Source organism: Calidris pugnax, unplaced genomic scaffold, assembly GCF_001431845.1.
Source record: "Calidris pugnax isolate Ruff unplaced genomic scaffold, ASM143184v1 scaffold70, whole genome shotgun sequence".
NCBI classification, from domain to species: domain Eukaryota; kingdom Metazoa; phylum Chordata; class Aves; order Charadriiformes; family Scolopacidae; genus Calidris; species Calidris pugnax.
The window spans coordinates 13,743,945-13,771,164 of NW_015090862.1; the positions used below are offsets into that span (position 1 = coordinate 13,743,945).

Genomic DNA, 27,220 nt, shown 5'->3' on the forward strand with positions numbered 1-27,220 from the left:
GCATGGAGCAGAGCTCAGGCGGCAGCTGCCAGACGCCCATTTCAACAGAAGGGACGACTTCTTGCATGAAGTAGACCAGAATTTGGGAAGTGGAAGATGAAAAGAATCTGGATCAAGGACCTAAGTAACAAAAACTTAGAAGATGAGGTCAAGCACAGTTTAGTGAGGAAACTATTTTGCCTGTAGAATGAAAGCAGAACCAGACAAGTTGCAATATGCACCTCTCAAAAAATCAGTTCATTCAGGCGCCCCAACCAACTTTCTTAAAACCAATCAAGAAGCAGGTTCTTCCACAAGCAAATCTTTTATTTGTAAAAGGTGCTCAGAGGCCTTCCACTCATTCATAATTCAAAGACATGTTGAAGGTGGGGCAGAAAACTACTTTGTCATTAAGAAGAAATCAAGTACCCAACAAATAAGAGACAAGAGGTTTATCAGATCCTCTCACCCCAGAGCTGAACTAAACATCAAGGCTGGTTCTCCTCTTGCCTAAAGACCTTGAGAGAAAGTAAGACAAGGCTTCTGTACAGTGATTTTCGTGAGAAATCCCCACATCAAAAGCATGCGAGGTATGTTCTACTTTTTCTGGTGGACTGATCTCAAGATATTCAGGCATCCCAGTGGCCTTTGTCACCACAGATGCCACTAAGCAAACAAATTCAACATTAGTAGAAAAGTAACTAAACCAGAGCTGCCAATCTCATGACAACATTTTCCTGTAGGATTATAAAGTTATTTCAATTTTGTCCTTTTGTCCCTTTGGTAGAGATTTCTGAAGATCATTAATTATTTAGCACAAAACAGTGCACAAGTCACACCTGAGATGGTTTCAGCCACGGTGACAACCCGGGTGCCAGGCAGGGATGTCTGCACGACATCTCACTACAGACACAGAGAACCGCGACGCGTGGTCCAGACACTGCTGCCACAAGCCACAAGCTCTCTGTAGTGCAAACTTTTTTCTTTAATGCCTTAATATTTATTCAAAAGAGAATTCTTTCCTTAAAACATGAACATCAGAGGTTATCGCAATTGTTTTTCTCAGAAATACACAGTGCACTTCAGCAGGGCATCGTCCTGTGTAAGATGTATAAGTGGGAGAAAAACATTATCAGCATTACCCTTTTCTTCCCATTTCAGATTAAAGCAGGACACTCTGGGAAATCTACAGGAGTAGTTCATTCATTAACAGAACAGAGGACCTACTGTACCCAACACCCAGGTTACACTGAGAGAGGGTCCATGCATTCTTTCTGAGGCTTTTGAAGTTCATACTTCATTAAGTTGCATGACATTTTGGCTTGGAAGTGGGAGCTCTCATCTCTATCAAAAACTCTCCTTGAGAAACTCTGCAGGTTACACAGCTCGTAAGTGGCAGTTTATACAAGAGACTCCATCCACAGCCCTGATTAAAGACCAAAGTCAATGTTAGCATTTTTATCAATTAAGTGTTTGCCCTCCCATGCAATCACCAGTTATGACACATTTGGGTTTGTCACTCCAAATAACGTGGGCACACCTTAGACAAACCAGGCAAAGGAGGAGTGCTGTGATTTAAAACAAGTTTGTTCCTTTTAATCAAAAAGGAAAAAGGAAAAAAGTTTGCAGCGATACATCATCCTTCTCCAGCTGCTAATCTTTTCCATTTCACACCCACTGATCATTATCTCCGTGAAAAAACATTCCTGTCTTAAAGGCAGATCTAAGGTTGTAGCCCTGGTAGTAATCAAGAGAAGATGACAATGCTTCCCAACTTGTCCCCTGCATGTTACTCCAGTCCTGTTCCAACACATTCATACCCAACGCTGCTTCTAAAAAAACCCAACACTGATTTCAGAGCAGCAGGAGAGGCGAGTGGGTTAGAAGAAGAGTCAGTAACGTTACAAAGATCCTATAGTTAGCAGAGGCTGAAATAGGAAGCCACGCGGGTTATTTTTGAAGTAATATTTTCAGGACATTGTATGCGGCTGAAGATCTGGCCTTGGTCATTCACTCACATGCACTTTATATTTATTAAAGTTTGGTTAGAAAATGAGGACACAGCTTGTGATCCTTGATCCTTTTGCAATTAAATCTCCTGCTGCATACTCTGCTGGATTCTCAATTAATGATAACGTTTATAAAAAGATCAACGCTTCATCTTTACAAAGCTGTTCCCTATTTTATTTTGCTTCCCTGGATGTTAGCAACAGTTGAGTTTAAACTAAGTGACTGATTTAAATTATTTAATTTATAAACAGAGATCTTAATGATGGATAGGGCTTTGAGCAACCTGGTCTAGTGAAAGGTGTCCCCTCCCATGGCAGGGGGGTTGGAACTCGATGATCTTTAAGGTCCCTTCCAACTCTAACCATTCTATGATTCTATGAATCACAACAAGAAAGGTCACAATAATGAACCTCCATTGTTTAGAACAATGTTTTTTCCTATCTGCATACTCCTGGATGATCTGGATATTCCAATAACATACTGACAATAGCTAGGAAGTACCTTACAACACTCAAGTTGAAATTTTGACTTTCATTGGTAGAGATACACAACTTCTATAAAAGTGTGATGATCAGCGAGGTTATTGCAAGAACTTAACAAAAGCAAACAAACTGAAGCTCCCAACTTCCCATCTCCCATCAGCCAAAGCCTTCTGCAACCCTCTCATTCTACCTGAATGATTCGGAGTGACTCCACCTGGAATGATTCAGTCCTTCAGCTTTGAGACCCTGTACTTCCCAAGCACGAAGCCCCAGGCAGATCAGAAATAAAGTTTCAAACACTATCCTTCATCCACTACACTGTGCTCAACTGAGTTCCCATACCATTGGGACAGCATTGAAATTAAAGTAGGATGTATGTAAAGATAGTTTTAGATTTAATCCAACATCTGTGCATCAGTAGAGATGTCCCCAACTACAGTTTGAGGCAGACAACCAAAGGACTGTCCAGCCACTTCTTTTTCTTGCACATCCTGCAGTAAAATGCACCTGAAAAAATGAATGTATTTTAAGGACCTTGTATTACAGAATATTCCCTTTTCCACAGAATATCCATAGTTGCACCAACGACTATGCAAAGCATGATGCCTATAATTACACATTGGAGAGAAGACAACCCATGACAGCAGCAGCAACAGAAATCAGATACGCTCAAATCCAGCCAAATGACAGTTGCTTTTTGTAACCTAAACCCGTGCTAGGGAAAAAGCTAGGAGATAAAGCTTGTTCTCTGCCAAAACCCTCCCCACACTATGCTGATTATGGCTCTGGGGAAGACCTCGGCATTAAAGTCAAGCTCGTATCACAAAGTTTAAGACCACTGCCGTAATAGGGAGAACTCGAACCTTCATCATCACAGTTACATGAACCACAGAAAACCCCTGTCAGTGACTTTCTCACCCTACCACCCCCTTGAGAACATCACTGCTGGCAGTAAGACAGCAGCTCATTAGTACCCCACCGAGAGAGCTGAGGAAGGGGGGTTGAACATCTTTATTCCACATTCACACCACAATATTACGCCACAGGCTCCGCGAAGTAACGCTGCCTTTTATAAAGGCAATTAGGTGTTGACAGTGGTACAGATGGGATAACTGCTTGACCTACAGCCTGTTTAAGCACCAGCATTAACGGTATCTCACTTGGTGCACCTTCCCTGTGCTATATTGAGGAACGCTTCGCTGCTCTATCTCTCCTGGCATGAGCTCCTCTGCCCCATGACCATGCTGCTCTGAGCAGCACCAAGCTCCAGGGCCAAGAAGGGCCGTTAAGCAGCATTAACGGCAGGTAACGAACAGCACTGGGCAAGAGATACAAAGCTCCTGGGAGGACCATCTGAAAAAGCCAGCAGCTCTCTACAGAGGAAAGGCTGAGCTCGTGTCCCAGCCCAAACCAGCAGCAATATAACACTTAGCTCCAGTTCCTGGCAACCTCATCGACCAGTGGAACAATCAGACAATGCTTAAGTGGGACAGACTTATTTAATCACAAAAACACGACACTCATACAGGATGCTTTTTCCACCTTATCTCTTAATATTTACACTTACAAAGGCCAGTAGTCTCATCCCAGTGGTCATAAACTCTGCAGAGGCAGGGCAGCTATTTTCACATAAATAAAAGGTAAATAAAAGTCCAAGCAGCCAAAAAAAAGGTACCAAGGAGGATGCAGCAGGTGGTCTTCTCTCTATTTACGTGTTATGAATAATATAGGAATCTCTATTACTCTGTTAGTGTGTACATGGAAGTACCCCTTTTTCCATCACCCACAAAACTTTGGTCCCAAGTACATGGGAAACCTCAGGTTCCCAAAACACTTTTCATAATTGTACGGTATTAATCTGGGCAACCTGGTAACGATCACATAGGATGAGACGTGCTCTAGCTCTCTAATTGGCTTCCAGGAACTGAACTGGAGACATCATTTTCACTTTCTCCTCCTAAAAGGAGCTCAGTAACGCTGCTTATGATAAAAACTACTACTAAACGGAGCTTTCAGGATGAAACTCATGGAAGATTAAAAAAAATAATAAACAAAACTAAGTAATCTTGAATCTAAACTACTGGCTTAAAAGAGGAAGAGTGCAACACATGCAATACAAAGGTGTAAAGAGCAAAAGGGTAAAATTTTGGGGAAGCAATATTTCCTGGAAGTTGACAAATGTAAGGAGATCCCCTGGCGTCTCTGTAAGGCCTGTTATTTCCAAATGTTTACTTCACAGAGATGAAATTCCTTATGGAGAAATTCACAGAACACTGTTCTCAGTTGTTTGAAAACAAGCTCAAGGAGCCTATACACAGAAACAGAGTTGACATCATGTCGAAGAAGGAACCTGATGAGGTTTGGTATTCACCTACCAACCTCTGAACCACAGGACTGTTGTGTCTGCCTTTTGACAAATAAAAACAAAAATACCAGGAAGATACATTTTTCTTTACGTTCTGCTCACACCTAACAACTAGAGATGAGCTGAACTGGCAACGAACAACACCTGAAAAACAAAACGGAACTTAAAATGTTTATTATATTATATTAATATTATGCATATTATACTGAGAGCATACAGGAAAACTAAATATTGAATTTTCAAGGTCCTTGAGTTTCTCTTTTTGCCCCCCACAGCTACCAAAATTTGTTTGTTTTGAAAGGGAAAGGATTTGCACATAGACCTGGCCAGCAGAGGAGGAGAGAAAAGGGAGTCACTGATGTATTAATAATGTTGTCATCAACTTATTTGCACTGCAAAGAAACACTGAGTGCCACATAATCTTTATTTTACACCAGGCTACGTTTGACCTCAGCCCAGTCCTCGTCACAATCATGTGAGAATGAGGACTTTTAAGTATACCTCTCTAGTATTACATATTAAATACAAACCCACACAAAACGGTGGGAAAATAAACCAAGTCAGAAGATAAGACTGGGAAAACAAAGCCTCCAGATTAGTTAAGTCATACCCTGTTCAAAAGACATAAGGATAATTTTATCCTTCTTTCTACCATTCATGTTTCTACAGTAGCTTCTACATCAAATATTTGCACGTAACTTTCATTCTCTTTTAATGTGTCCTAAATTTAAATGAAGTTTCCTCAAAGTCAAGGTGCACTCAGTATGCTTGTGATTTAACAAATTTCAGGCAGCCTTTAGTTTCACAGTAATACAGAATACGGTGGTATATGCCAGAAAAGCCATTCTCCCAAAGTCAGGTCACACTACGTAATGTTTTAATCTTGCTTCAAGCACAGGAATTAGCACAGTAAGTAGAGAATAAATTCCAGTACAAAATTCCAGCTGGTAATTAAACACAGGCAAAATTTAAAAGCTTCCACAGCATTAAAGGTCAATACGATCCATTATTTACAGCACATAACGCTTTCCAAGGTACAGGTCTATCACCAGCTCTAACTGTTTCTCCTTTCTTCCCCTTAAAAGCCACATTTGCAAGCAATTTTCTCCCCAAATTTTCCATCTTTGCACCCAGCTCTAACCTAGTTTGTGAGGTCCGGGGGTAGGACCATAAACCCAGGATGGTTTCTCCCTGCTCTGAGCATGGCATGGCTGTACGGAAAGCGAACGGTTATGAGCCTGGCTGGCAGCTTTGGCACAAATGTAACACACGTGCATACACCCCCACAAACCCAGGTCTAATTTGACAGTCCCCACGTTCTGCAACAAAGCTGCTATTCAAGAGGGAGAGAGGAAGCTTGTTCCCCATTAACGGAGCCATGGAGGTTACAGGCTCCTGGGAGGCTGACGTAAAGCATCCCCTGCTGCAGCGCTCGCAGCACAGCCCTTCCCTGCTCCCAGTTCCTCCCTGCCACGGTTGAAAACACCAACCAGCAAAATATTATCACAGTGGGCAAGCACCGGACACCGGGATGCCCTGTTTTCCACACAAACAATCTCTTCTCACAGCCTCTCCACGCATCAAGTCGCCAGAGCAGAGCCATGTGCCCCAGCACGCTTTGGGGAGGAAAAAAAAAATAAAATATATAAAAGCAGGGGGATTGCCTGCACAGTGACTACATTACAACGTGTTTTAAAACCTCTTTAAAATTGTCTGCTGGAAAGACAAGAGAAGCTCTGTGACTTACCTGAGCATTACCACCGAGCATTTGCAATTCAATAAATACAAATAAGGTCTTTGGGGAGCAAAGAAAAAAGGAGCAGTATCTCCAAAAGAGGCATTTTGGGTGAATAGCAAGAGAGGAAAAAAAACTGTTTAAATTTTGTACTCACATATAATGGAGCTTGCTGTGGATTAAGTTTCATGACCTCAGAACACTGAAACAAAAAAGACAAATTTGAGACATTTTTTGTAAAATTGTAAGTACTTCTTCACACTCTACAGAACATTAAATTTCCAAAGCTGTATTATCACCTCTACATTACTTTTCTCATAGTCACTCTTGCACGACAATTCTCTATTTTCTCTTTCAGATCAAAAAAGGTTCTATCACCTTTTTTTTTTTGAGTTTATACTCACGTTAGGCAAAGACAACTCTAAAATGATTTGTAGAGCAAAGCGCTCATCTGAATCATCAACAATATTGGCACTGAAGATATCCCAACCCTTAATTGCTATCTGTCCACACATTCCCCCACTCCCACCCAAAAAATGTTTATAAAGATTTGTAGTTCTCTCTGCTGCTGGAGAAGACCAATTACTCTGCCAGATACTACCTTGCCCAAGCTATTTTGGTGTCTTTTCTTTCCCCTCCCACTGGACTGTTTGTTCAAGAAACGTTTCAAAACTATTTAAAAATCAAACTATTAAAAATTCTCCTTGCAAAACTGAAAAAAAACCTTCAGAATAGATGACGCTCATGTTTTGGCACCAGCATTTTTCATAGTCAAAAAACTACCATTACTCCTCCCAGCAAGGTGATTTTAGTCAACAAAATTTCCTCTTTCAGGTCTGCCTGCCCCTGGAATGTCCATATGACCTGGGGAAAGTTATTTGTATTGAGCTTTGATTCAGTTGAACCTGAATTTCGCTTGCATTAGTTTCTCCACTGCAGTAGAAAATATTCACCCTAAATAAAAGCTGTAAGTTTTCATTTAATGTGCGTATTAAGCAGCCCAGGACCCTACGATGAAGGAATGCAAAACAATTAAAAATGGAATTTCTGCTGTTGCTTGTGTCTGCAGTACTGGTAATGCTCTGCAAATACTTCAAACCCTTTTTTTTTTTTTTTAAAAAAAGGATGAAATACCACTCTGCTTTTCACACAGAAAACACAGGATCTTGTTCATACTTCGTTCTCTTCCAAATCCCACAGTTTGCCTTTAGTGAGACAGAAATTAAACCACAGTCGAAGTTTGCTTAGCTGATTCCAGCTATCCTTGCTCCCTCACACGCTCCCCTTATATTACAAAGAAGCATTTTTGTACTGGTTGCTCTAAAACATCTGAGCTACCGGCCAAGCTTGCTCACCAAAACACAGTCCCTCTGCAAAAGGTCCTCCAAGGCAGCCAGGAGACAGATGAATATTTTGCAATAGTTTTAAATCTAGTCAAATCCATACCTATTTTCAGCCTCAAGATTCCCCTTCCAACAGCAAGAATGCCTCAAAATGGTTATGCTTGATCGTTTTCCCTGTATTTTCAGCTCTTACAAAGACTGACTTACTCATGAAAATAGGGGACTAGTAGCACTAGCTATTGTTAGGGCAGCTGAGCTCCAAAACCAGCTCTGCAAGCAAATCCTCACTTCTGCCCTACAACACGCTCCTGCTATTCCAGTCTTACTGAGGGCTCAAAAAGAAAAGAAAAAAGAAAAAAAAATAAGCACAAGCCCTGCCAATCTCCCTCATGACCTACCTGAACGCCTTTCTCTCATTCTGAACCTGAGCATCTTGACCAGGGGTACCAAAACGTTATCCAGCCAAAGAGTGTGTATTGTGTCTTATGGAAATTAAACCATGGTTGGAAAACCTCCCTTTTAAGCTCCCTTCACAATTGGATTTTTACAAAGTCTCAGATCTTTGCCATCCAACAGAACCACAGACCATTTTGTCCTGCTCCGTCACCTTCCCAGCAGATGCCCGATAGCAGCTGAGTAGGGAGAAATGGGAAAGAGGAGAAAGACACGTACAGGTCAGGAAAGGATGGGCTGGCATTAAAAAAATCCCCCTGGGTAACGTCTTTCAGAGTCAGAGTTGGTTTTTGGCTGCAATAAAAGTGCCAGAAGTCACAGAGTCCAAAAGAAGTAAATACTTGATGTGTAAGGAAGGGAGAATATTGACATTTCCCATCAAGGAAAAAAGGGGAGGCCTAAGGGTTGAAACTCACAACATTTTTATTGGGGGTTTTGGCAAAAGAAATGCAAAGCAGCAGAAGTGAAATAAGGTGATGCTGGTGAGCACTTGGTTTTGTCACACAAGAAAACAAAAATCCTAGAAATACTTCTTCCAGGAAGATTTTTTTTTTTCCCCCCTCTTATCTTACTAGCTGGCCCTTACACATCAGTAAGTTAAAATGATTTCATAATACACACATCAGTCCAATTTTTCAAAGGATGCAAACTTAGTTTTACAAGCAGACAGGCAGGTTTGGAAGATATTTTATTTTATCTTGTTAGGAAGTGTTTTGGCAAAAACATATGAGAAAAACTGAGTGACAGATAAGCCTGAATGACTACTCTGCGTCAGCAAAGGACTAAATTTAGGTTTCTAGACAACGGAACTTCTCCAATCAGTGGGTAGGCAGGGAACAGCCACTGAAAACCTTTAAAAAATAAAAAGAAAACCCAATGAAAAAGGAAGAAAAGGGAAAACAAAAGAAAGACCATGCTGGTCATAATCAAACCAAGATTCAGAAGGACCCTAATATAGTTAATTAAAGTGTAAAAATAAGAGGAGGGAGGGGGAAGGAAAGAAAGAAAAAGACAAAAAAGGCTAAATTGTGTTTTCTCCAATATTAGAGGAGCACATCCTTCAAGTTGATGCCTGCTTTGAGCCCCAGAAAGTGACTTCTATCTTTTCAGGCAGGTAGCACTTGCTCTATCAGATATGGCAGATTGCAGTGAGAATACCTGTCCCCACTGCGAGACCAGTGGGGCTGCCCATGAACTGCTTTGGAAGCCCAACTAAGGAGAATAGGCAAATATAAATCCCACCTCCCTCGCCCAGCTCCTAGCCATCACAAAAATTCATGCTATGGGAACCCTCATGGCAGCCAGCAAATTCTGCTCCGGTAGCAGTTGCCTATACTTAAAACATTCATATTATTTCTTGCAAATAGCTGAATCTTTCGATTTTCAGCATCTGGGAGTTTTATCACATGTTCTGCAGCCATCCAGACACTTATCTTGCAGTGTTTCTGGAATTGTATTAGGTTTTCCCCCTTAGGATAACAGTGAAATCCCTTGCGTTTGCATATTTGAAATTAGGACATGAAATAAAAGTCCAGGTTCAAGCTCTTAAAAATAACAGTGGTTTTCAACATCTACACAGATCAGTAAAATTGAAAGCTACTGGAGTCTTCTCAAAATGGGAAGACTGCTTTTCTGCTCTGTTAAGCACTAGAGAATTAATGCAGTGAGTGGTATTAAAGTTTCTCCTAGAGAACTTCAGCGTTATTTTGCACAAAAAAATTCACGGAAGAGGTCAAACGACTGTGATTGATTTCTCTGGGTATGGTAACATCTGACAAGGAAAGGGGAAAAAAAAAGCATTTATTTGCTTTACTGTGGCTTCCAAAACCTCAGCCAGGATTAGGGCTCCATTGGTTACGTGCTGTAAAAATGTCAATGCAAACAAAGTTTCTGCCCTGAAGAGAGTACAAACAAGCACAGGCAGTCGGAAGGGATACAAACACCAAGTGCCTTAGCAATAAATCCTCTTCATCCACTACTTCCAGCTACCATTTAATTTAACCTTAATTAGTCAGCTTATTTCTTCTAGGCATCCCAGACAAAGTAGATATCTTAAGGACAAATGTGGAAGTGAGGCCGATGGTCCTCAGATCTGCCCAGCCCGCACACAAGCGGTAAGGAAACACCATGTAAAATGGCTTTTTGATTTTTCTCCATCACTCCCTGTTCAGGCTTGCCCTTCCTGGCTGTAGGCTGGCATCAAACACTGGTTTCACCACCCAGCTCTGTATTCTTCCCAGCATCCACTCCTCGTTGCTTCGCTCCACGGACCATACAAAGAGTATATAAGAAAGAAAACACGGTGCTGTTCTGAAGACCTTAGCCTCAGAGTCTTCTGTTTAGCAATTTTTTTTTTTCATTAGAAAGGAGAGCTACAAGAACAACGCCTCTCAGCTCCAACACCGACCAGAGCTGCAACAAGCAAGAGGACAAGGGACATTTAATCCATGTGGCATGATGCCTGGGAAAACCTACCTACCCCCTTCCCTCTCTCCTCTGAACTAAATACTCTTCAGTTTTAATTGTTTCCATTCTTTCAAGCTTTTCAAGATCAGCTTTAAAGGTTTCTTAGGTAAACTTCAGTTTTAGATACACTTCAAGTTTAAGCTTTGCTGAATCTTACCTGAACCACTGCACTTTTTTTTTTTCTTTTCATTTTAGTATTTGATTTTAGAAGCAAAGCTTTAATCATGCACTCCCAGCTGTACAAAAAACAATCTTAGCCATAAAGAGCTTGTGGCTGCGGGTAGGAAAGAACAGCCAAAAAACACAAGGAGAAATCTGATGAAGTTACAGATCGCATGGAAAGCACTGGAATAGATAAGCAGAAATGCAGAGAAAGCAGGATGGCCTTCCAGCTGTAAGGAGGACCGCATCACAGCATCGCCGGGCTGAAAGTCAAAGGAGGATTTTATTTTTATTCTTATCTTTTTTAACGTAACAGAATTTTCTTGTTTTTAAACCATTCTGCGACACTGGTTTGTAAGGATGTCAGTCCTTGAAAGGACTAAACTTTGTGACTTCAAGACTCTGGAGTTATACTTCACCAGGTAGTCCAAACTACACATCCCACAGAAAATAGAGAAGCGCTTTTCATGCTGGCTATTTGAAAGAGAATAAGCCATAAACAGACTTTCTTTTGTACTGTAGCATTGCCACCAATAAATACACCCACAGTGGGAGAACCTGCATTAAAGCCAATCCTCAGACCCTCACCCTTTAGACAAACAGCCCATAAGCTGTAAAAGAGTTTAAAGAAATCCAAGGATTTCCAGGGAGCACACATCCACCCCCTTCGGCTGGGCTGTGTCACTTCCTTCTATACAGCTGCACTACAAAAATAAAATCAAGCTTCCAAAAACACATCACTTCTCATTCAACACAGCACCCTGTCCTCAAGGGCACTCCCCCACACTCTGGTTTTACAAAATGTTAATTTATGAAGTGCTTCGAAGTAGCAGGAGGATTGAGTTTCAGGAATTAATGTGCTCCTGCTCTAAACTATACAAGATAAATAAAGATGGGGAAACAGCAAGTGGGGGGGGACCAGAGAGAAGACCAACCGGCCATACACAGACAGAGTCCTGCTGGAGCCACGAATTTCATGCAAAGAGAACTAAAATAGCAACATCTTTCACAAGTTTATTGTTCTCCCCTACTGTCAAGGGAATTACTGAGCTGGAATATTCCCCGTTTCTTATGAGTGGTATATGACATTAATGCATTGTTTTACCCATCACCAGTCTCCTCACTTTTTTTAATAATACAATTGTTTGAAAAAGACCCTTCTTGGTTTGGCATTTTGGTTTAGGTTTTGGTTTTTTGGTTTTTTTTTTTCTCTTTTTCACCTGTAGCAAAAAGTCTGAAAATGGAAAGAAACAATGACTTGAGGGGTTTTTTTACTACTTGTATTTTCTTGTTTGGCGTTTTTCCTGGGTATCTTCCTACAAAGTTCAGATCTGCAATAACTTACTCTCACCCTGCGGTGCTGGGTGAGACACAGGTTTCTTCATACCCTGTCCCACAAGTTTCACTCACACTGAATGAACTCCAGAACTCGCCATTCATAAAATGAACGAGCTTTCTAATTGGTCGATTAATGCCCTCTCCTTAAAATCCATGTGCAAGGAAACTAAAAAAATCCAGGTCAAAAGCTATAGAGAGCTTGGGCAGGAGAAATAAACCCATAACCCAGTTCCTCAATGATGTGCACGGAGAAATTTGTATAAATAGAGTAACTGCAATTATAGCTGCTAAAATAAACCTTAAGACAGCAGATGACCACACATCCTTCCAGGCATCATGCTACTAAATCCAGAACAACTTTCCTCATGGCTAAAATGCATAATTTTACATATCTAGTCAGAAATAGAAGGAATTAGGAGAAATAACCCATCCCAAGGTTATTTTGCAGACGCATAGGAAAGTGATACCACCAGCAAAAGCCATCGATCGTGGAAAGGAGAGGAGGTGAGGAAACGGGAAACCACACTTCACTTCAAACGTGTGGCAGCAAACAAGTTACCAGCACATTGCAGCATTGTGTTTACTATCACAGCTGCTCTCAGAACTAAAATAACCCCAGACACTCGTGTACAGTCATCTGAATTTATGTTAATTGCTGAAGGTTATGTTTTGTCACTAAATTCACTGCTTAAAAAAAAAAATAATAATAAATACATCCCTCCTGCAGCATTTCCACAGGTGATCCTGCTTCCCAGCTGTGTCCTGTCTGCAAACAAAACCATATGCTGCCGTTCACTTGCAAACACACAGGAGTTTCTTTTGGCTGCGAGCAATGGAAAGGAGGTTTAAAGGCGTTTTGTGTTGGCCTGGCTCTACCACCACTCGCCTCCGAAGGCGCACCAGACGCATGCAGATTGCTTTCACAGCAAGGAAAAGAAACAAAACTTCATTATGCCTTTCTACCCCCAGAAAAAAATCGAAGAACATCATATTAAATTGCAAAATCAGCCTAAAATACCCTCTTTTTTTTTCTTTTTAACAGTGTCGGAAAGCTCAATACTGTGGCCTTCACATACCAGTCTCTCAGTCTTTCTTCATAAGGCAGATGCTCCAATCCTTGAATCATCTTTGAGTCCAGCAAAGGGCAACAAAGATGATTCAAGGATTGGAGCATCTCCCTTATGAAGAAAGACTAAGAGAGCTGGGACTCTTTAGTCTGGAAAAGAGAAGGCTGAGGGGAGACCTTATTAATGCTGACAAGTATCTCAAGGGAGGGTTGAAGGAGGAGGGAACCAGACTCTTTTCAGTGGTTCCCAGGGAGAGGACGAGGGGCAACGGGCACAAGTTGGAACATAAGAGGTTCCACTCAAATATGAGGAAAAACTTCTTCACGGTGAGGGTGACAGAGCCCTGGAACAGGCTGCCCAGGGAGGTTGTGGAGTCCCCTTCCTTGGAGATTTTCAAGACCCGCCTGGATGCTCCTGAGTAACATGCTCTGACAAGCTCTAGGCAATCCTGCTTCAGCAGGGGAGTTGGACTAGATGATCTCTATGTCCCTTCCAACTCTAAAAATTCAGTGAAATTCAGAGCCCACCAAACAGAAGTCAAGCAGTTGCTGCAGCTGAACAACTTGCCAGGTTATTCCGCAGCAGAGGGGCCGGGAGCCTTGCTGGAACGCAGGCTAACAGAGCGTCACTGATTTAATTGACTGATGATTTAATAAAATGCTCTGGATATAGATTAACTCGCTTTCCTTAATGTAGCCCAGCTTCCTGGCAGCAGGAACTGGCCCAGCGCTGCTCCTGGGCTGGGAGCTGGGCTGCACCCACCGCTGCTCCAGGGTCACCCGTGCTCCAGGCGGGACATGACACCTCCCCTTCCCCAAATGCATCCCCTTATCCTTCCCAAAAAAACACAGCTCAACACAAAGCTAAGGTACAGGCTAGAAAATAAAATAATAAAAATAATAAATAATAAAAATTAAATAATAAATAGTAAATAGAATTTTAAAATAAGCTTAAGTCTTCTTTACACTCTATTAAGCCCCCTACCCAGCTCTTCCAGCCCTGCCTTACTCCAGAGATGAATACCTGGCCAAATACTTGTAGCCTCAGGACTGAGTTTCTTCTTTTGCACCGTTTCAATCTCATAATTGTCAAAAAAACCAATATATATATAATTCAATGGATTACTTAACTCCTAGCCAAAGCCTGGAAAAGGATGAAGCAGTGTGGGGTTAATAAAAGCAGCACCATTCCCTGTGCCTGGCAGAGGAAGGCAGCAATCGCTCTCAAATGCGCACATCTGGTTTCCCTGCTCCCATCTCTTCACCCATTAGTAGATACAAAAAACAAGCCCACAAAACTGAAATCACAGCAGCTATCATTCTACATTCCATATGCTCGACTTCAAATACAGAAAGATACTGTAAAAGTTGGAAAAACAGAGAGTAAAAGGATTATTTGCTAGCTCTAATTATACAAACTGATCTCATCCTCTTGTCATAAGCCTCTTTCCTGTGTCCGGAATCTATTTGTGCAACATAAAGACCAGCCTTTTGTAAATGTCCCAGGGTCATCAACACAGGATGATTAATTTCCCATTTTACAATACACACATACTGTCAACCAATTAACTTGTAATAAGATATAACCCTGCCCTCGCTTGTCCATTTTTTTTTTTCCTTTAAAATATTACTAATGGCAAACAATATTTAAGATACCGATTTGTAAAATCCAAACGATGTTTCAAAAGGAGCTATCACGCTGCTATAATAAAATAAAAATCACAGACCCCATCTTCTGTTCAAGTAGCTACATCCTAATAAAGTTAAGAACTAACAGCCGACTTGGATTAAAGTGCAGCATGTACGCAAAAGCACACGTATGTTTATACTCAAATTAAGTCTTCCAACAGGTTCTGGGGCAGCTGTTTCACGTATGCACCAGACATTTATCTCAGGCTCAAATATTAACTTCCAGAAATCCTTAGCAGACATTCTACATGCCTCCTTAAATGACTAAAATCCAGTTTATACCTTCCAATAAACTTTGGAGTTTGAATACACATTTTGGCAGTAAATTGCAGGGAAGCTCTCAATGACAACCAGCTCATGTTTGGAAGAGAGATTATAGGTGCTTAATGAGGAACTTCTTGAAAAGCTCCAATTTTCAAAGGACTAGTAAAACCAGAATTTTCTGCAGAATTGGGGTCCATCCCAGAAAGTATCAAGCTGGGCAGCCGAGGCAGAAGCATCAGGAAAGGTGCTAGTTACCTTTGAAAGCAGAGATGCATTATATGGGATTGACAGCATCTGGGGACGCTCAGCGCCAGACAAAGAATAGGGACTTGGGGAGTATTTCACCCAAGTGTATAAAAGGATCAACACGAAGGACAGCTGTCACCAGCACCGAAATGCCTGGAGCCTTGCAGAGGGAGAGACCAACGCCTCTCACTATTGATTCCAACAAGTCTTGACTACAGTGTGTATTCTAAAAACCTTTCTCCACCTTATTATTCCCCTGACTCTCAGAGCTGTGTCATTTTAGGAACCACATTGAGCAGCGATGTTTGCGCAGAAGAAAGCACCAAAGCACCGTGCACGTTTTCATGCTGAGGAATATTATTAAATGTTTCCCAGCATGTGCGAACCAGGTAGTTATCCAATGCATATTTTAATAAGTGCATGCACCAACCTTAACTGCTAAAACCACAGGTAGGGTTGGAAAAATTGGCATCAAGACCAAGAGACGCCTCCACTCTCATTTTGGTCAGAGCAGCTTTGGTACTCGACGTTTTAATGTGCTCTTCCTCTCCGAAGAACCCATCAGACTCACTTTTCCCTCTAGGCTCCCTTTTGCAAACGCTCCTGCTCTGTGGCTTTAGGCATCATGGACTTACTCAGGGAAAGCCTGGCTGGTATTTTTTTTTTTCCAGAAGAGGAAAACTTCATCTGAAACTTCAGGTTTCCTACTGGAGAACCTGTGCTAACCCCACTCCCTGTGGCACAGAACAACCGCATCTGCCACTGGAAAATTAAGAGTTGTTTCTTCCTAAGCGTTCCCTTTCTTTCAACTCAGAAAACTATGGGAAAAATACTCTCCTGTAACAAATATTTTATTTAGGTAGTCACAGAATATGCTCGTTTTACTGGAGGATCCTTTCTAAGACATGACTGTCTCAAAAAATGCACATCATTTACCCAGAGAGTGCAATGATGGAGTCACTTGGTACCACGTTCCCAGAGTGGAAAAATGAGAGCTGTAGCTCTGTTCCCAGGACGCTGCACTGCATTACACACCCAGGGAATGCCACACAAAAACTAAAACCCCCAGCAACAGAAAGTATTATAGCTCCAAAATAGACAAGAGAGAAAACTCATTCCAATCTGATTTTTAAATTAATTAAAGCATCAAGTAAAAAAAACCCAAATAAGCATAAATTCTACCTAATTTCGCTACCCCACCTTCTGGGGTCGAGCTTTCCTGTGGCTACCTCACCCCCAAAAATGCAAACTTTGCAAACAGACACCCCACTTCCCACCTGAAATCATTTCTTTCAACTGCCTTTTACAAAGTGGCCTTTCAGACCGATCTCTCGGGAATGGAAGGGGTTAAGTGCCCACAGGTCCCAGCCTCCCCAGTAAATCATTTATTACCCCAGCTCGGGGACAAGCAGCTATGCAGAACCCAGAGCCCACGCTGTGCAGCTGTTCCCCAGCCAGGCAACTCTCTGCAATTACGCTATAACGCGGGATTAAACTTGGGGAGTGGAAATACATCCCTTTATTACCGGGGCTTGGTGAGGTTTTTTCCCAAGTTACACAGCTATTTTAAATGTTACAGAGCTCATTAACATCAAGTTCATTAAGCAGTTACCACTGCATGAATGAAATGAAAAGATTATAATTATAAGCACAATTATGGAAATGTTAGACTAGCAGGCAAAAAAAAGAAACGAGTGTGAGAATGCTGCTCCTAAACTCCACTTTAGCTTTTTTTTTCTCCCAGATCCTTCAGAGGAGGCACACCCAGAAATCAGACGGGATGCAGGGGCTGGTTCCCAGGCAGGAGCTCAGGTGAGCAGCTCTCACTGCCTGTGCTGGGGCTCCCTGGAGATTTCTCTGCTGCTGCCATGCAAGGAAGAAGTCACCCCCTTGGTCCCGGGAAGGGTCTGGCATCTTCCTCAGCATCAAGCACTGCTCGCTGCAAGCCCAACACGCTCCAGAAATTAGCAGCAAGTTAAGAAATTAAAGTCAAATCAAGCCATATAGTGCTTCTCTTACATAGCAGTTGCTGTCAAGCGTTCCTCCTTTAAACACACCCCCATATATTCAGCTAACGAGCATCGATGTTCATGATGAACCTGGAGACCAGCTCTCAGCAGCCATGTATTCATTCCCAATAAACCAGGTTTCATTCAGAGTTTTGCCAAAGACTTCATTTTTTCATCAAGTTCTGCAAATAGGTAAAATTCCCCTGCCCAACCCCATGGAAAAAAAAAAAAGGAAACCCAAATAATTACAATAAGTACTTGTCTCTCTACAGTAACAGCAGTTTATGATTAATCCACCCAGCTGTTGCCACAGCTCAGTAACGCCAAATGATTTGGACCCAGTATGGTTAAAGCACTGGTCTTCTCAGGCAAGGCCATGGAAAATGTGAGACACTGCAGAAGGTAAACAGGTTAGAGATGGTGGGAGGAGAGAAGAGGCAGCTTGCGGTGATTTTCCTTCCTCCCTCCCTCCACAGAGCTCCTGCACGGCAAGCGCCCATTTCCAAGCAAGACTCTCGCAGTTTCTTTGCTTCAGGCTAACAGTTTTTGCAAATTCAAGTCTTTTTGGAGAGAATGGGTGTAACTCCATGAGTCAGAACAGCTACTGTCAGTAACGCAATAACCATATATTCGCTTTTAGGTCAGATCCATCCCCTGATCTGGTTCACCACACTGAGAAGCTGGTCTTAATAGAAAAACAAACCCAGAAGCCTCAATGCCACGACTGCTCCAGGACAGACAGACAAATGGCTGTCATGATGATCGGGAGGCACATCCAACCCGCAGCCGGCGGGACCTGAGCCCCATGGACCCGAGCTCTGATCCTGACCGACTTCCACAGAAATCCTCAGGCTGTAGCCACATGCCTGCCCCGGGGACATGAAAGTCCTCTCTTAAAATAATACTGAAAAACAGCTGATGCTCTAAGTGTTAAGTGCTATTTTACACCACAGCATATGGTTGATGTAAGGGCTGAGACCACACACCCCCTTTCTTTTGTGTTTGGTTTTTTTTTTTTTTTTTTTTTTTTTTTTTTTTTTTTTTTTTTTTTTTTTTTTTTTTTTTTTTTTTTTTTTTTTTTTGCTTCCAATGCAAAGAAGTTGTATTTTATGGCAAAATAACCTGTCAAATTTGCTTACAACATGTGTTTCGGTGTCAGCATCCCCTCCTGCTGACAAGCCGGGCAAACCCATTCCCCCAAATCCCTCACCTCAACCCTCACTTATACCTGAAAGAGCTGCCAAAACATTTAACCTTACTTTAACTGCATGAAGCAGTACAGGTGGCTCCAAGACGTCCTTCAGGCCGTTCTCACACCAAGCAGGGAGGAGCAGGGCAGATGACGATGCTCAGCTCCTGGAAGAGAGGGAAAAGGGAGTCACTAGGTGCAGGGAACAGCATGGCTGCTGAGGGTCCCAACATCTAAGCTGGCACGGCAAAACCTTCACCAAGGGAGATGGAAACCATCCTCTACCTTGCTAGCCATTTGGGGAGGTATGCGTTGCCTCCCGTGGCAGCCCTGCATTGTGACCCACCCCAGGACTCCAAGAGCAGACACAGGGCAAAGACCACACTGAATATAAAACCACATGAGCATCCAGCAGCATCTAAGAATAATTGTGCTGCCAAGTTGTATTTGCTACTGTCCTGCTATTTGGTTTATTCTCAAAGCTGTTGATCTGTTGTCCCTCACCCATCTTAGACACAACCCCTCCAAGACAGACTTCACCAACTATTTGTGAACTCCCTTACAGCAAGGTATTTTAAATGGAGCGAAAGTGCCAAAAGTAGATGATGGCAGGTGATGGCCAGCAGATGAAGCTTAAATCTACCAGCAAGCTCTGCCAAACCCTTCTGGATTGCCAGCCCTTTTCCATGGGCTCTGGAACAAAATCTGCTCAGTAAAATTCATCCACAGGGATGAATCTGGTCTACTGAGCACACCTGGAAACAGCAGTTCAAGCGGGTTAAATGTCAAAAGAAGAAAAAGCCCAGATTGGGCTTTAGCTTATTAAATGCTGTGTGGGAGATTTTACTAGTTAAATCAAAGTCATCAGGGCACCTTAGGCCATCATTTGGTTACCACACCAGGGAAGGCTGTGGCTACACACACACACACACATCACCGAACGCAAGCGCGACGCACCGACTGCCTCCTCCTGTTCTTCCAGACAGAGGAGACTCTGCCCCTGCGCTCTCCCCGTTGGGAAAGCATCCGTAATCAGGGAATCTCACAGCCTGAGCCAACCTGCCAAGTTCAAAGTGCAATTACAGGCACAGAAGTAACAATGGCAAAACTAGTTACCGGCTGGGAAATCAATTGTATTGTGTGAATGAGCTGGGGAACGTACAACATTGGAAGATAATGCATTGCACAACAAATCGCACTCATTCATCTGCACAAGAAACAGCATCACCTGGACACCCCAATGTTGGTTTTACACAATGTTTTCTTAAGATTTATTGCTACAAGTCTCTTTTATCCATTCTGCTGGTGGTTCCTGCTGACAAATGGGGAGACTGTTTTGCAAGACACCACAGGGTTCTGAGTGCTAAAAGGCATTTTACTACAAGTACATATATTTAAATGTAGACTAAATTGGAAAAAAAAAGTTTGTCCTCTTGTTCTTCTTAAAGTATCAGGATTGTGCATGAATTTCTTCATTGCATTGTCACACATTTCTGAGTATATTCTTATGGCAAACTACTGGAGCTGAAAGAAGAATTGCCTGAACTCTCAAAACCCAATCAAGAGCACGCAAACCCTCTTTGAATTTATTAACCAGTAAAAACCATCCTTACAGTCACAAACAAACAGACTGGAACTTCCCTCCGGCATTCCTGTAGCATTACTTTCGGGACCACATTTTAAAAGATGGTTACTGTTTGATAAAGCAATGATTAACTACGTTAAGCAAGCAATGTTAACCCAAGGCTCCTACTACCCATTCCACGTTGATCTCCAAGTAACAGCTCTCTCCAGGGCATACACTACAACAATACAGTGGGTTCATTCATTTGTGAGACACTGATAACTTGGCTTTTAATACCATACTTGTAATATTTTGGCAGAGAAAGCAGGGTTTGCTGCTATTCCTTTGAAGGGACAAGCAATAAGGTATGGCTAACACTGTAAATAGTGAGTAAGCTGTGAATCACCCCAGGTTTTTCATCATATCTACCTACTAAGGCATGAGGGTGTGTTTATGGAGACGCACATGCAAACTCACTTGGATGTTCAGGACTTGGAAAGCGTTAGCAAGCAGAGAAAATCAACTGGCCTAGCAATAAAAAGCAGTAATACAAGATCATAAAAATTCCTCCTCTGGGCTTTTTGATTTTTTTATTTGTTTGCTTTTATTCTGTAGGAATTTTCACATTGCTACAGGAAGAAGCGAAGAATATTAAAAAGTCTTAGATATATATTTTAGTTCTGTATGTAAAGAGCCCGCACAATCAGTAAGGTTGTCCGTATCAAAAATCAATTCCCCAAAGAACTGATCTCTGCTTCCTGTGAAACTGTGACGGGATAATTCCCCCACCCCTAGGCACACCCAGTTCAGAAGAAGGATTTCTCCACGTGGATTTCTTCTCCTCATCTTCCTTTCCTGAGAAATCATTACCAAGTGGAGGTAAACATTGACAGGGCTCCTCTTTTCGGAATCTTTAAGAGATAGTTTAAAAACTATGTCTCATGGGTGAGCTCATACTGCTTTACAAATCAAAAACTATTCTGTATCTTCACAGGAAGATGACGACATCCAGTGTTTTTTATAAGGAAAGCTGTAAAAAACAACCGGGTTTCTAAACTGCTGTGCCAACATTCCAATATTCTGACCCGTAACTCTGGATCTTTTCTGCCCAAAAAGGTCCTGTAGTCATGATAGTCACGATATGACACAGTACCCACTAAAGTAAATGAGAACGTAAAGGAGAGTCCTTTTGACACTTGCCTTTACACAACCTATTCTGATCAGACTTAACAAAAATAGAGGCAAAAACCCATGTTGTTTGCTAGGACAGGATTATTGGATGGCAGGTTGCTTGTGGTCTTGCTCCCTACATACTGAGGCAACTAAAGCAGGAGTTACCCAAACCCCTGATGAATTACTGAAATACACCTAGGGAAGAGAGGAGGAAAGAAAGTTTAAGGTCAGCATTACAGCTATTTACACTTTTAAAAAGACAAGGTAACTAGCCCTGTGGATTATATATGTAATTCCTGTAATAGGTAATTTTTTTTCCCAAAAAAGAGCCCAACAGCTTAGAGGTGATCTCCATCCCATGTCTCCTTTACAGGCAAAGGAGCCAAGAGCCTAAAGGGACACTACACATTTCTCGATTAAATGAATGGCAGGGACTAACAGAGCAAAAAAAGGAGTTAATCCATGTTGAAAATCTATTCAGGAGCAAACAGGTGGGGCTCTCAAACTCCTATGCTTGGTAGACCCCCAACACTTGGACCTCAAGCTTTCCAATTGCTCTGCTGGTTTCTCGAACGCTCACCCTTCCCAAACACTGCCCAGCACAGAGGAAACCACTCCTTTCAACTTGCTTTTTTTCCCCCCCCCCCCGAACACGAACCCATTTTATTTTTCTGAGAAGTGCTGCCTGTTTTGTTGCTCTGCCAGCTGATGGCTTTGACACGTCAAACGAGTTACCTCACCATCTGGTTGTAATTGCCATCATGAAGCTTTCAACAAATTCAAAAAACAGCACCAAGATCAGGGCACTAATGGTTTAGGAGATCAACTTCCGATTATTTGATACAGCTGGAATCTTTTGGTAGCTAAGACACCCAAACACAGCCAATCCCACAGCTACAGCACCCAAACCAACCTTTGGAGTATTTCCGAGTTTTGGCTGTTGCCCGCAATAAAGCCTCTTTACAATTTCATATAAAATGATGTCAAGGAAAATGCTGGTTCTCCTTCTCAACTCCCAAATTGCCGGGTGTACAACTGCATGTTGCTGTTATCTTTTGCTTTTAATACACAGTCTATACTTATATACCATTATATTCTCATTACAGGACATCCTTTTCCTGCTTCTAGTGCATCTCCCAAGAGAAACTGGCTCACAAGACCTTCTCGGAAGTTTGTCCCATGGTCTGAACCGTGTTTCCTAATTCCTTAGGGAAGGGAGCCCGGACACACTCCACTCGGACAAGGCATTTCCCACAGTCACATGCTACAAAGCCACATTCAGAGCAGCAACTTCTTCCCTCAGTTGACCTCAAGGGAAAGTCAAGCAGGTCCCCACCAAAGCTAGAGAAGAGCAAGAGCATCCAAGCTGCTACAGTACTCAGCGAGACAAATCAACATAAATGTGTTTGGGCTATAAAGAGAAGAATTAAAAATTATTTGCCTTAAATCTGCTTCGCTTTATGCATGTGTAAATGGAACATGGATCTACTAACGGCTGCATCACACTATGTTTTTAGCAGCTGAGCAGAGGGCAGATTGCAGCTCATCATGTTTTGACACAAACACAAGGTTCCTCTGAAAGTAAATAATGGTTTTGTTTAGAAGGCAGCATCTGACTTGGCACACTGGATGAAGAAAAGCCAAGAATTTTAAAACAATAGAAAGTAAAACATATCCATATTTCACACGATTGTACACACTGCAGAGCAAGCAATAACATTAGTATGTTAACTGGAGTCCCATTAATCCTGATTACTAAGAGGAGGGAGAAAAAAATTCTTTCACATACACTGTTATAACTTTTGAAACAAACTTTTTTGACAGTGTCGCCTTGGACTTGTAGACAGAAATATTCCCATGGCGGTGGAAAAAGGGAAACAAGGAAGCACCCAACCAAGGGGCTTCCCTCCTTACTCTAGCCCTGGACAGACACAAATTTTTTCTTGAGAACGTGGAGATCTGCACAGAACTTACAGAAATCTTGGGTTTGCTTTTTACTTCCACCAGCAATTGCAAAGCAGTGAAACAAAGAGACCGGGGATGCTTTACACCTCTTGACATCAGCCTGAGCTCCGTGAACTCCTCTGGTGCAATAACCCCCAGGAACCTGTTTCCCCAGGAGAAGATGAGGTGCCACTATGACCCTGGAAGCAGTGAAGTCCCCCTGACCTCTGAGAGCAGAGTCCTGCTCTTGAAAGGCATACGATTGAGATTTTGAAGGCTGAAACCAGAAGAAAAAAGAAAAAAAAACTGGAGAGTATAATAATGTTTTTGTGACTCATTACAGTTTTTACTAATAATAAAAGCAGGATTTGGTCCAGAAATCTGTCCATTTTAAGTATGTCACAACATTCATCCTAAACAGCCACTGCTTCTTTCCAGCCTTGTAAAACCACATCAGGCTTGAGATAAGGACTTCAAACTATTTCCACGAGACCATCATGGCTGACTGTCTGCAGGAGATATTAAAACTTAACTCTTTGAGAGTTTAAAATCTGTGCAACACATTAACACTTCATTGAATCACCATGGCAAGACCACCACCCCCCTTGATACTGGGGAACAATATCAGAGTGATTAGTTAAAGCAAACAGCAGCAAGCTGCAGTAACATCTCAAGCCCTCAGCCGCTCCTTAAACACAAACTCCTTTAATTCTGCAACAGATTCATCTCCTTCCCCTCTCCTTTTTTTTCCTTTTATTTTTTTTTGTTTGTTTTGGTTTTTTGCCTTTTTTTTTTTTTTTTTTGCTTTTTGTTTACCTGCCCTTCTGATCCAAGAAGCAAAGCCACAAGAACCACCTCTTCTCCATCATGACATTCAGGTTACAACCTGAATGAATTGTGCCCTCTGGCTAACACGGGCCAAAGCCCAAAACAAATCCCCTTCAGAAGACCAGGAAACAGAGGAATCACAAACCGTGAAGCCAAGGACAACTTCAACATGGCAAACATCAAGAGCTACCAACACAATGACTCAATGCAAAGGAAAATGCCGCTTAACCACGGTATCCCACTTAACAGAATATGCCTATTTTCTTTGAAATACTGGGTGCAGCTCATGAGCAGGACAAGCTAAACACTTCCTGGGAAGAAGACATGTCATCCCCAGAACAGGATACAACTCTGAGAAAAGGCAGAGTGGTTGGAAACAAGAATCATGCGAAAATTTCCGTTGGAAGGCCCTTTTGGAGGTCATCTGGTCCATCACCTCACTCAAAGCAAGGTCATGACATCAAGGTTACGACATTATCCCCATGTTCAAAATTGTCCCAGTCAGCTGTGACCTCTGTCTCAACTCCCACGTGTACAACTGAGCTAAAGAAGCTCATCGAGCTCCACCGCCACAGGAATGAAGTCAAAGTCATCATCACTCACCAGGCACTCCAACTCCAGCCGTTTGGCCTGCACAATTCATGTATTTAATCTGACTTTCCTCCCATACAAAACTGATTTTCTTCTTAATTTCCACAAGGTTATAAAAAAAATAAATTAATATAAATTCAAAATAAAGAACTTTTAGTGTACTTAGAACCCTTATCATAAGGAAGGGAACACATACATGTTGAAAGCAAATATAACATGCAGTGACACATTAATACAAACTTTCTCCTCCATATCAATGATCACCTTGGTATAAAATAAGAAGTGTAAATCTGTATTCCTGTCTGTAGCTTCAGCCAAGACCATGATCCCTCCGTGGGAAGAGGCATGGAGAGAGGCAGCAAGAACCACTGTAGCTTCAGCCAAGACCATGGTCCCTTCATGGGAAGAGGCATGGAGAGAGGCAGCAAGAATCCCTTTGCCACTGTGTTTACAGGTTAAACAGATAAATACTGGGAGGGGACACAAAGGGCCAGAAAATGAGGCGACCCGCCCAAGGCTTTACAGATGGCTGCCAGGACAGTCTGTCATCTGGCCGGTGTGGCTTCTCCACCCACACGGCTCCGACGGCCCCGCTTTCTTCAAAAGATGCCTCCATCCAACGGCCACTCGGCTGCCCGGCTCTGCAGAACGCCAGCCGGGCAACCACGGCATTAAGTTGCCTTCCTTGCTCGAATCAACACGTCACCGGAGCTGTGCAGCCCTTAATTATATAAATTAGGAGATCTGTCTAATGGTCCTAAACCAGTAATGAAAGGAGAAGGTCTAATGATGCAACAAAAATCTGCAACCCAGCACCCAGATTATGGGGTGGGTGACACAACACCTCAAACAAGTAAGCATTTAGGTGGTAGCTGGGGACTTGCATAGCGCAGATCATGTTTGCCCAGAGCCACCATCTGACTCGGAACCTGTGAGATCCACTCAAGGACACCGTATCTACCTCCCATGCCCCTGAAGCCAAAGGGTGAAGGTGAGGAGCTCAGTGTTTGAGCAGCAGCCCCATCCACAGTGGAGCAGAAGAGGCGCTCCAAAGCAAAGTCAGCCCTTTTCATGGAATCATGGAATTGACAGAGTTGGAAGGGACCTCTAGAGATCACCTAGTCCAACTCCCCTGCTAAAGCAGGATGGCCCAGAGCACATCACTCAGAGCTGCATCCAGGCAGGGCTTGAAGATCTCCAGAGAAGGGGACTCCACGACCTCCCTGGGCAGCCTGTTCCAGGGCTCTGGCACCCTCACTGGAAAGAAATTTTTCCTTGTATTTGAATGGAACTTCCCATGTTCCAGCTTGTGCCCCTTGCCCCTCGTCCTATCGCTGGAAACCACTGAAAAGAGTCTGGCTCCATCATCCTTCAACCCACCCTTTAGGTACTTGTAAATGTAGATAAGGTCTCCCCTCAGCCTTCTCTTCTCCAGGCTAAAGAGCCCTAGCTCTTTGAGCCTTTCCTCGTAAGGGAGGTGCTCCAATCCCTTAATCATCTTTGTTGCCCTACGCTGGACTCTCTCCAGTAGTTCCCCGTCTCTCTTGAACTGGGGAGCCCAAAACTGGATGCAGTATTCCAGTTGTGGCCTCACCAGTGCACATTTTCCTCAAATCTCCCTCCCAAAGTCGCGTTCAAACTCAACGGATACATCTAAAGTCTGTCCTGGCAACCCCTTGTATCTCACAGGTGGAGCTCGCTCCTCTCAGCATTAACATCCCATTACGTAGAGGTGACATAACTCCAGGGAAACCTGTTTGGTTTACACCCAGGGTGACTTTTGCACCGCGCCGTGCAATTGAACTCCCGCTGCGGCCTCATTTGAGAAAGGATTATCAGCACAGGGTCAACAGAAAGAGATTACCCATCAACTCTGACAACAAATAAGGCAATTTAGGTATTTGATGAGCACTCAGTATGAAGAGTTCATGTGGAAGAGAATGCTCCTACCCCAAGATTTCTGAGTGTGGGTTTTTTTTACTGAACGGGCTCAAATAATTCCAGAGAGTATTGATTTCTATTCATAGCATTGATACGGCATAAGGGAGAAATCATTCGGTTTGAAATATCCTTTTATGCCTTATTGACCTTTTATGTCAATAAACACAGTACCAAATTGCATCTTAGCAGCCTAATTTTGCCTTCTTTTTGTAAAGTGCTCAGATGAAAAGCGTTATCATCAGTGCAGAGAAGCATTATCTGGATTTTGAAAAGCAGTTAAGTGTCATGGTCAACCCACATGTTCAATACTGAAGGGCTCAAAAGAAGACTGACAGCACCAAAACTGCAATAGTAAGAAAGTGTGATAGCATCAGCTTGGAAGC

General features: G+C 42.5%; 1 protein-coding gene across 1 annotated transcript in view; it reads right to left on the minus strand.

Moving 5' to 3' along the window:
* Positions 1-27,220, minus strand: part of LOC106889493 (A-kinase anchor protein 13-like) — a 113,793-nt gene that overhangs the window by 45,078 nt on the left and 41,495 nt on the right. Inside the window, exons 3-4 of the mRNA XM_014944572.1 lie at positions 18,836-18,963; positions 6,729-6,773 (exon numbers count right to left, since the gene is read on the minus strand). Coding sequence (XP_014800058.1) covers positions 6,729-6,773; positions 18,836-18,856 — 66 coding nt within the window. The 5' untranslated portion in view covers positions 18,857-18,963. The remainder of the gene's footprint in view (positions 1-6,728; positions 6,774-18,835; positions 18,964-27,220) is intronic.